Source organism: Pelodiscus sinensis, chromosome 3 (genome assembly GCF_052426305.1).
Source record: "Pelodiscus sinensis isolate ZL-2025 chromosome 3, ASM5242630v1, whole genome shotgun sequence".
Classification (NCBI taxonomy): domain Eukaryota; kingdom Metazoa; phylum Chordata; order Testudines; family Trionychidae; genus Pelodiscus; species Pelodiscus sinensis.
In genome coordinates this window covers 177,633,666-177,645,260 of record NC_143054.1, presented here as the reverse complement: position 1 = coordinate 177,645,260, position 11,595 = coordinate 177,633,666, and the positions used below count along the sequence as shown (strand labels likewise).

The 11,595-nt window shown below is 40.9% G+C and overlaps 1 protein-coding gene across 2 annotated transcripts in view; it reads right to left on the bottom strand.

Annotated features, from left to right (window-relative positions):
• Positions 1-6,663: 6,663 nt before the first annotated feature.
• CIMIP6 (ciliary microtubule inner protein 6) overlaps positions 6,664-11,595 on the bottom strand; it is a 31,978-nt gene continuing 27,046 nt past the window's right edge. Inside the window, exons 4-5 of one of the 2 annotated variants that reach the window (XM_075925480.2) lie at positions 8,924-9,039; positions 6,664-7,860 (exon numbers count right to left, since the gene is read on the bottom strand). In XM_075925480.2, coding sequence (XP_075781595.2) covers positions 7,591-7,860; positions 8,924-9,039 — 386 coding nt within the window. In that variant the 3' untranslated portion in view covers positions 6,664-7,590. The remainder of the gene's footprint in view (positions 7,861-8,923; positions 9,040-11,595) is intronic. The other variant, XM_075925481.2, reaches the window with a different exon arrangement.

Below are 11,595 nucleotides of genomic sequence, written 5' to 3'. Positions count from 1 at the left end.
CAGTGGAGTCCTTATCCATTTGAGGTATTTACACTGACAATGTTTCTCCTTTTGAACTGAGTTAAACAGTCTGACTTTTCCCACAATAACTGCAAGCATTAGTGATCATCTCTCACAATTCCTGCATTAGTGCTAACACAATCTGTGACCTCACAACAGCCAAATTGTTTACAATGGGCAAAACACCATTGTAACAGTTAAATATCTGGCAGATGTAAGCAAACTGAGTGAACTGTATTTACATGCATATGCCCAGACATTCATTCCAGCTGGCTGTAATAGAAACATTGATTCAGACCTTGCTTACACTTGCAATAGGCTGTAATTAGAGTCATGCCATCAGAGGCAATGTGGTGGTGGCAGCCAGGGAGTGATTTTGCAACTACTCAGTTCGGGGAAGATTCCTTCCCTTTCATCTGCCACTGATCCCCAGAATTTGAACTCTGTGCTGGATGGGAGGATTTGGCCCTCACAGTGAGCATAAGGAAAGGCACGGAGTGGAACACAGATGCTAACTGCAATATGCATGTGCATGGACGAGCATATGTTGTAGAGAGATTACTTAACACTCGTGGAGCACATCTACACAGCAGGACTTAACTCGAAAAAAGCTACCGAAACTGAGCTACAGCCATTGCTCAGCTTATTTCAAACTAGCTTATCTCGAGTTTTGGTGCTGTCTACACAGCACTTATTTCGAAACAGAGCACTCTTCCTCCGACTTCCCTTACTCCTTGTACAATGAGTGTTACAGGGTTACAGGAGTTAGAGTAAGAAGTCCTCCAGCTTAATAGTGTTTTGACATTATTTTGAAATAACTGCCTGCTGTGTAGATGCCGACTACGTTATTTTCAAATAATGTTGCTGTGTAGCCGTACCCATGCAGAGCCACGTTGGGTAGTCCAGTAGTCTGAACAGTACAGAAATATTTTTCAGCACTATACACAGGGGTGTATTTTAAGAGGCTATCCCTGTCAAGGGTGTACCACTCAGCTGTGTTCTGGTGCCTCCTCCCAGTCACTAGGGATTAGCTCCAAAGGTAGACACCCCTCATGTGTGGCTGACATGCCATTATTCTGACTGGCCTGCAGCTCCTCTTGCTCCAGGACTTGCAACATCTTCTTTGTGACCTAGCTCTCTGGCGAGGTCACTCAGCATGACCCTTCCATGGTTTAGTCATCCAGTACTCCTAGGAAGCTTTCCTATTTACTGCCTCCGTTCCATCCTTGGTAGCTAGTAGGGGAGCTTGAACCTGACCTCATCTGTGAGTTCTAGTGCAGGGCTCCCACTCAGCTCAGCGGTACTGGGCTGCCTCTCCTCCCTCACTGCTCCTTCCCTGGACTGCTTCCTATCGCGCTGGCTCTACTACTCTCTCAGTTCCAAAATCCTTCTCCCTCTTCCCAGGAGTGTTATCTTGCCCAGTTGCCTAGTCTGTAGGCCCATTACCTGATTTTCTTTGTGCAAGTGAGCCTTGTTTCAACCAGCTGCCTCCACCTAAAACTCCCATTTGCAGCCTAATTAGCTGAATGGGCCTACCCAGTCTAGGGATGTAAGTGACTAGTTAACTAACTGATTAGCAGGAGCTTATTGGTTAGCACTATTGACTAGTCACATCCCCTTCCCCACTCCCCACATACACTGCCCCTCTGCAATATTAAGAGACTGTGCAGCTACGGCACAAAGACACTGGCTCAGGTCCTGGTCCCGCGGGTCTCTCATCACTCAGCATAACCCTATTACATCTCCCCTGCTGCCGCTCTGCATTGTAAGGGACAGGGAGCACGAAGACGCTGGCTCAGTCGCTGGTCCCAGGCCAGCTTCCCTGTCCCTTACAATGCAGAGCGGCAGCAGGGGAGATTATGCTGGGATTCTGGTGCAAGCCAGACTGAGCGCTGTAACTGTCTACCCTTATCGAGTAATCAAGTAGTCAATAAAAAAATTGAGTAGTTGATTAGGAACGTAACTGCATTTTAACATCCTTACCCCAGCCAACCCACGTCTTGCAATGCTAGTATGAGGAACTCACTCCATCACAACCCCTTTCTACATTTTATACTAGTGTCAACAGTTAAAATTTAGCTCCCTATAGCTCCATGGGTCACCTTTAGAATTTAATGGAAGTTTTACCATTGGCTCAAATGGGAACAGGCTCAAGTAAAATTGTCCCATATCACAGCTCTGGTCTGCTGTAGTGGGTAATTTAGCAAATAGATGGTTCTGATCTTTTTCCAGACCAACCTACTGTCCTGATGCCATGGACCCAGTTATTGCTCTTTAAAATTACTGTTTGAGGGTACCTACTAGTTGCTGCACTTTGAGATACTGTCTCTCCATCAAGGAACAAACCTGGCTTAACATTTGAATTTTGACATTTCTTGTCCTCAGTTAACTGAAACAGGTTTTCAATGAGATTTACATCTCCACTCAGACATAATTTACTCTTCCCTCTTACAGAAATCCCATAAACTTTCTTTAATCATGAGCTGGTTAAGATGCCTTAGCAGGACAATTACATTTTTCTTTTGGCACACTTGTCTATGATTGTATCATATGAATGGCAGTGGTATTACTTGGATGGAAAGAAGAGATGTTTTCAAAATATGTATAAAATAAATTTAAAGACAAATTTCAGTTAAACAAAACAATATGCTTCTCCATATATCAACCTGTCAGGGATGATCTAGACAGTGCTTGGTCTTGCTGTGAGGACAGGGGACTGGACTCGATGACCTCTCAAGGTCCCTTCCAGTTCTATGATTCTACAATTATATATATATATATATATATAATAGCTAGTAAAACGTTTTCACTTATGGCTGAGGCAAAAAAAACTATTATTAATGTGAAAGAAATTTGTTAAAGCAACAAGTGTTTAATGCACAGAAGATGGAGTCTGTTCAGATGATCTAAGTCCCAAATTGCTCAATAGAACATACCTAGTCAATATGGATACAACAGATCCACAAGAGAGGCTTAGAATAAGTTTAACATGTTCAAAAGGTAGATCTCAGACAGACAAATTTATCAGAAAGAATATAAAATACAGGTACTCAGGTGAACTATACAGATACAAAATTATGTTTCTAGCTTCATGGCTGTGTGTGGATTGAGAACTGCTAACTACTTAAGTTAATGATCATCTTTCCCTTGACTGAATCTTGTACTGTTTTAGCATTATGCTTTTGGATAATTTAATACATCTATATACACATACACTATTTGTTCTAAAGTCTCAGGGTGTATCTAGACTACAGGGATTTTTAGAAAAAAGTGGTCTTTTTCCGAAAAAACTTCCCGTGTCTAAAGTAAATCGAAAGAATGTGGCAGTTTTTTCGACCGCAGAAAATCTAGTTTTATGAGGAAGAATGCCTTTTTTTGAAAGTGCAGCTTGCTTTTTCGAAAGTACTGGTTGTAGTCTAAACGCTCTTTTTTGAAAGAGGCTTGCAGTCTATACGTAGTCTCAGAGGGGTAGCCGTGTAAGTCAGTAACTTTAAAAACAACTATATATAGACATAGATAGATATCATGAGCTTTCATGGGCAAAACCCTCTTCCTCAGATTAGATGATCTTGAGGGATCAATATTTATTCTGTGTATCAAGTTTGATGATCTGAGTGAAGATTCCTGTTTTAATATAATGGGAATTGTTTTACAATTTGGTGTAAGAATATCTTTGCCTCTAATGATTATTTACCTAATTAAGGGTACATGGAATTAATATACTCAGATTGCAATTAACGGAAGTTACAGAAACTTTGTTTAATAAAAACGTAGATAGTCTTCAGTTGTAAAATATCATTGATGTTTTGAATAGTACGTGGTTGAATGGCCAGACATTTTACAACTTTTTATGATTAAGGTACTCAAGTGGCTCGAGAAATGGCAAAATTAGGTTGGTTTGGCTACTGGTCACTAGGGCTGTGTCTAGACTGCATCCCTCTGCCGACAGAGGGATGCAAATCAAGCACTTTGGAAGTGCAAATGAGCCTGGGATTTAAATATCCCGGGATTCGTTTGCATACTCACGTTCCGACGCTGTGCCGATCAGGCTCAGTGTCAAAAGTGAAAGTAAAGTGTAGCCGCGGCTCTATCACGTTTCTGCCGACAGCGGGGGCTTTTTCGGCATATCCTGTACTTCTCAAAAAATGAGGAGTACAGGATCTGTACTCTTCAAAAAATGAGGAGTACAGGTTCTACCAAAAAATCCCCCGGTGTCGGCAGAAACGCAGTAGAGCCACGGCTACACTTTACTTTCACTTTTGACACTGAGCCTGATCGGCACAGCGTCAGAACGTGAGTATGCAAACGAAGCCCAGGATATTTAAATCCCAGGCTCATTTGCACTTCAAGTACTTGATTTGCATCCCTCTGTCGGCAGAGGGATGCAGTCTAGACGTAGCCTGGCAGTTTTCTGTTTAGTGGTATGACTGTGTTCTCACATATGCATTTGTGATTTGTAGTTTAGACTTGTGCCAGAATTTTTTATGTAATCTTTGTATGGTTTCCCATTGTTTTTAATGTTTCTGTTTTTTTTTTTCAATGGCTGCATTTAATGGTACTTTTAAAATGGTCTTTAGCAAAGTTAGCTGTAAAACTGCAAAGTTTTTATTTTGAAAATTCCTTTGTTTTATAAAATTTCTAATTTAATATTATGCCAGACTTCTGGTGCTGCATGTGGAGAACTGCTGTCTAGAAGTAGCTTGAGCATTGATCAGAGCTTTCTGTCAAGTATATCATGTCCTCCTTTACCCCCCAAATAAATAACCTACAGTTATCTATTAAACAGTGAACAAGTTAGTACCTGCAGTTCTTAAATGGCTCCTCTTGCAAAGAGAACATACAAAACATAAAAGTTTGATTTCCAACTTTCTGCTCTGATAAGTTATAACCATATTATATGTTCTTTTCTCAAAGAATAGCAGCAAAAATCTAGGGAAATATTCATTGGAACTCATTTTGAAACAGTATTTACCTAGATTTGGGCAGGTCCTACATATTATAGCTAAAAGTTAAAATGAACAGCATATATCTAGTGCTGATTATTCTTTTTTCTTGAGCAGACACTTTAGGGACCAAATTTGGCCTTCAGATATGCATACATAACTTCCACTGATGTTAGTGGGAGCTGTATATCATATCAGAGGCACAGTCTGGCTCTTTAAGTACATGCTAGTTGTATTAGTTGCATGTAATTCAGAATCTACCATATTACTACATTAATAACATATTACCATTTGTAGACAGAGCTGTTTTCCTGTTGGTCACAACTGTGTCATCATACAATTATATAATTTTGTTTCTTTTAATTCATTAAATCTTCTGATTACTTCTATGACAAATTGTCCATTTGTAGTGGAGGGATAAACAATGTGTGTTTGGAAATTAGTTAGAAATAAACAAATGGGATACACAGAGCCACAGAACACAGATAGGAAGAGGTAGATTGACATTGAGACCCAATGGTGCCCCAAATTTTTAGATGCCTGATACATTAATGTATTCTGCTTATGGGTAAGGGCAGCCCTGGCCTCAGGGGAGCAGGCAAGAGACACAGGTGATGACGAGCAGCACAAGTCTTAGCTGGAGGGCTCTGGAGGACCAGAGAGCAGTAGCACAACCAGTGGCTGGAGAGCAGCAGCACTTTAAAGGGAAACCACAGTTTTTCTCCAGTTACCAACTGCATGGCTGCCCCCTGCTCCTCTGGAGTCCTCCAGCCCATGCCTGTACCATTCGCTTCCTCTTGGTGAATGGGGGGAGGGGAGGAAGAGAAGGAAGGGCAGGGAAGGATGATGGGACTGGCCGCAGGAGATGGCGCAGAGCCTGACGGGAGTGGCAACAAGGAGATGCCCAGAAGTCGCCTGCATGATCTCCACCTACCTCCTCATACTTTTCTAATTAAATTTGCCTTTCCTCAAGCACTAGCATTCAAAGATAAATGAAAAATGATTTCTACTGTTTTTCATTCCAAATATACAGTATTTTAGCTCCATTAACGGTTAAATAGGCTTTTGTGGGCTAACCTGGGAACCTAACCATTATTTAGGAAATTGTTTCTATCGGAAGAAATGCATTTCAAGTTCCAAACAATCAACTTACAAATGAACTTTTGGAACACAACCCGTTTGTAAGCTGGGGACTTCCTGTATGCAAGCATAAAGGGTCAGCTGCTGGACTGCTGTACATCCACTTTGGTCTATGCTGCCAGTGGTTTCTAGATGTAAAGGAAGCATGCCCAGCATCAGAAGGATCACTCCAGTGTAGGACAGATGTTTGAGTAGAGTGCAACCAGTATCAAAACTCCTTAAACCATTGCCCTTCTTGTTATTGGCATGGGGAGTTGGGCTGGAGGGAAAAAAGTATGGCTAGGAAACCCCTACTCTGCATTACCTTACCTGCAGTACACTGCTATTTCAACTTCTGCAACCCACTACTAGGCAAAGCAGACTAGAGCCATCAGGTTGCTGATTAGACAACCATAGTTACTTTGTGTAGTGCTTTGAGATCTGTTGACAAAAAGCATTATGTAAAAGTTACATATTTCATTGTTATAACTGAAGCCTAAACTTTCCATGTTTCTCTAAGACAAAGTGTAACTCAGGGAAGTCTTAGGAATCAATGTAAGTGGCAGCATGGAGAAAAAAATTAGGGAAATAGTCCAATCAGTAAAAGTTTACCCATCAGCATCTGCTTTAATAGATTTTCTCCAGGGAAAAGTGTACAGTAATTCTGATCTCTCCTGCATTCTTGATGTGTACACATTCAAAAATGAACAGCAGCACAAGTCTGTAAGAAAATGTCCCATCCTCCTCATTCCCAAAAAGAAAGGGTTTACTCCAAAGTTGTCCTTGTTAGCTATTTAGCATGGCAACACACTTCATTTTTGCATTTCTGTGGGCTGCAGCAAATTGTCTCTCTTGACAGCCATTGATTTCTACCAAAGCAACAATGGTTTCCATTTATCACAGTCTGACACCATATGGTGTATGAAATCATACTCTACACTGCACTGTTCAAAGAGATAATGTATATCCCAAGTACATATGCTAAAAAGAAACAGCAATCAGCAATAAAATCAAACACTGTACCTGGTTTTTCTATTATTGAAAAAAAGTACATTTTCAAGAATCATAATCACTTCCAGACCCAAAAGTGTTAATTAACTCAAAGTCAGACTTGGTACAGAACATATATAAACAATCAAGATGATTGCAGTCAGCCAAACAAGGAAATTGATTCCACCTTAAAAAAGACTCCATAGTTCTTATGGGCATACAGTTTTCTAGAAACATCAAAGTACAGTGCAGCTGCTGTTTTGTGAAAGGAGTACTGTGTTCCCGCTAACAATTCACTGAAGTCAGTTTGGGTTTAGCATTATTGATATTAAACTAAGCAAATGCTTTGGCTTGCATAGTGACTCTAGGCTCTCTCCATTTTACTGGCTGATGGCGATATCAGTGATTGTATGTTTTTATGTCCCGGAGGTAACTTATCCAGCGATTTATCGAGAGGATCTTTCATTGTTGAATATAAAGACTACTCCCCAGCAGGACAAATAACATCCACTTCAGTTGCCTGAGAAATGCCTGAACTCTACTGTCCTTTCACAGGGATTCTGGAGTATGCCTTGGCTGATTCTCTAACGTCTGGTTTTGATAAGTGAGTTTCACAGTCTAATGTCTCCTGGGAATTCTGCAGGCAGAGACCGGGTGAGGTCATTTGGCTTTCCATTGAGTTTCCTTTCTCTGTTTTTGGCTGTTCCAGTGAGCATGACCCTCTAGAGCTCAGGAATATTTCTGTTCCCTTAGGAACTATCGGCCCACTCACTGGTTTTATCTCTGTCCACACAAAAGCTCCATGTCGCTAGAAAGGGAAATAAGGTTGACATTAACCAGGGGAGCATAAGCAGTTAGTAAATGCAGCTGTGCGCTGAGTTCATTTATTAGCTCAAGTGCTGGCAAAACATCCACTTGTTTCTTGGTCTCTCTACTGGCTATCAGCCTAGGTCCCAATAGCTGCAGGCAATTGAATAATGGCTGGCCTGTCAGCCTTTTTTATTCATGAAATGGGGCATGGCAGGAAAACTTGGAGAGAAGCAACAAATGAAAAAAATGCATCTTATTTTCTCTGGTTCACAACCATTCTGCCACGCAGAGTGTGTGACTTGCATATGGCTCTCTACTGTGCAAGTCTAATCATATCAGATTTCATTTCTTGCTACATGGGTTGCTATGGATACAATTCTAAACTGCTGCTTTTATAGGCCAGGAGATTTATGACTGCATCCCAAGGGACTTTGTCCATTAGGGTCACACAGGAAGGATTTCTTTTATATAAACATAAGTGGTGAACAAACAATAGGCTGTACTCTTTAAGATGTTTCCAACGACTGAACTCTGCAATTTGGGCCTGATTCAAAGCCTACCAGAGTCAATGGAAGTCTTTCCACTGATTTCAATTGCCTTTAGGTCAGGTCCCCCAGTTACTGATTTGTTAAGACATAAATACTCAAAAACTTGTAGGAAATGAAAACTGATGAAATTTTTGGTCATTTAATTATGGAATGCCCTCAAAATTTGCATTGGGCTGGGCCTGTTCCAATCACACATCATTTTTAGTTCACTGAGCTCAGACGTAAGAGAGAGCAGACACAGATGTATTAGAAATCCAAACTGTGTAATATAGCATTACAGCATTTATCTATTATTATAGGTGCCAGAAACCATGGTATTACAATGCACACAAACATAGAATGACATGTTTAAAGTATATTAAAAGTATCATCAGTACTAAAGTTCTTTAGAAAATGCAATTCTAAAGCATGTGACAGAATTTGCTACTTTTAAAACAGTCGGAAGTTCATGAATAAACTTATTCCTCCAGCTTCCTGCATGCTATTAATCATACAGGATGCACATTGTCTTACCTTTCCTCGAATGGGTTCATTAGGAGATTTTCTGGCATCGTACTCATGAATAAAGGAGGTCCGCTCCTGTAAAATTTTTGGAAGGCTTGTTGATGTTCTAGGAGTTGCAAGTGGAACTGGGAAAAAAACCAATATTGTTATAAAGTCAGAACAAAGATGTGCGGTGTGGCCTCATGTTGTACAGCATGGAAACGCTGTTGTTTAACAACACACACAAATGTATTAGATGTTGCACAGAAGTGCGCACGTGCGCGCACACAGACAGATGCCTGTCCTGAATTGCTTAAAAAATAAATGATGGGCTTGACAGACACGTAATGATGTAACATATACAGGAAAGGGAAGGGCAAAGAGAAACATGAATTAGTTACATGATTGTACAAACGCTCAGTTTTACATACATACAGCATGTGGATTCAGAGTTTTTTCAGAGTGGAAATGAACTAATTTTTCATAGGTAATGCTGCAGAATTATTCATTTTTTAAATGAGTGATTTAGATGAGGTAACAATGGAAACCAGACAAACAGAAATTGGAAGGGCATTCTAAGCATAAGAATTATCAAAGAGACATACAGAAAATGCCTTTTACATCATCTAGTGCATACTGGGTTGTTCCGGACAATACATTTGATAGTGCTTAATATTAAAAGTCCCAACTGAAGTTGTATCCTTCTATATCACAAGCACTATCCTGGGCACAGATTGTGAATGGCCTATGTCAGCACTGAATGCAAAGACTTCCTCCTGTTGTGAGTCCCCACAAGGGGAAAAATTGGATTGTTCCTCTTCACATTGAAATAGAGTGAGTCTAGCATATCTGGAAAGCAAGCAGCACTTTCTAAATATTATGCATGCTGCAAACTTCTCCGATGCATCAGAGTAACAAGACTAGACCTCACACAGATCTTGAGGTAACTGTTTAGACACTAGCCCACTATATTGACATTTATTTTTACTCTTCAAATAAAGTCTTTTATCCAATGCTATTCCGGTCCAAGCTAGCTGGAGTAAATTTTGCACTTAATAAACACACACTATATTTTCAAATATGACTACAGATTGAACCTCTCTAGTCTGACACTAGTTGGACCACAGATGTTGCTGGACCAGAATTATTTTAGTTAGCCGGATGTCCACTTATCATGGATGTGGTCCAAATTTCCCACAGTCCCATAAAGTTTGTTTACAGCTACCAGTCTTGACTCTCAGTGTTCTGTGCTGCTATTTAGCTCTAATTTACCCCAAATGTCTTCTACGAGCTCAATAAGCAGTGCAAACATTGGTAATGCTGTTTGACATTACTATCCTCCTATGGTCCAGCAAATTGCACCAGTCAAACTAGAGAGGTTCAACCTGTACTGATTCCGAGTGCCCAAATGGAGACACTTTAAAGGAACTTGACTTGCTGAAAACAAATGCTTAATATTTTCTGTAAATCAGGTCCCTTAAAGATATCAAAGACTGGACATCCAAAATCATTAGTCACCTTTGAAAATGTAGACCTCACAATGCTCGTTAGATCATCTAGTACATAAAGGGCTGTGCCTGCTTTCATTTGCACAGTGTTACCAGATTTAAACTGCTGCAGCACCTAGGACACACATTTTCAAAATAAACACTAAATGTGGGATCAGAGCTGAAATCTTATATGTTTACAACTAAGACACTTATCATGCAAATTGCACCAGATGGGCAGGTATTTGTATGGTGTACACTGCAGGATCAACACTTAAATTTTGGTGGAAATACAAATACTCTTAAAGGGTAAAAGTTAAAATAATTTTATTCTTCATGTTACGAAAAATGTAAAGACAACTGGTTATTTGGACCTACTTATTGATGATACTTCCCTCTGGAACGAGGTGTACAGATAGTTCGGAATGGCTTGTTAGTCCAAACTATCTAGCCCGTGCCGCGTGTAGCCCCGCGGCACGGGGTTCGCACTAGCCGGCTTTTAAAAATGGCGGCGCCGGCTTTATGCTAATGAAGCCCGGGAAATTCAAATCCCGGGCTTCATTAGCAAGTTCGGTATGCATACATTACCCCCCTAGTTCGAACTAGGGGGGTAGTGTAGACATACCCACCCTCTGGAGCCTTGCACCTCCCGCCAAGCTCACTCCCAGCCCTGGCCTCGCTCCTGGGGAATGGGGTAAATTGCTCCAGCCCCAATGGTGAAGGGTTCCCATCCTGCCCTGAGCCATGGATGCCGCTTTCTGTTTTGAGTCTGCTGAAGCTGGGGGGAGGAGAAGGTGGGGCAACACAGATGATGTCACTCTGAAATCTTGCAGGACATTTTTTTATATATATGTAGAAAGATTTGCACTGTAAAAATTATAAAGAAATAGTGTTTTTCAATTCACTTCATACAAGTCTTGCTTGGTGGTATCTGACTCTGACGACGCAAATGAATATACATCAGTATGCACTACTGTATTATTATGTAGCAGAACCCATCATCAGCATTGATGCGTGTCTTCTGGAATGGAGGCTGAAGTATGAAGGGACATATGAATCTTTAATACAGTAAAACTCCAATTGTCCGGCATCCAGTGATCCGGCACTCCTGATAGTTCAGCACCAACTGCAACCCGGAAGTGCTCCGGCCAGCCAGACAATTGGAGCTGCTTTGCCCCCGGCTTCCCCAAGTCCGCTGCTGCTCTGGGGGCAGAG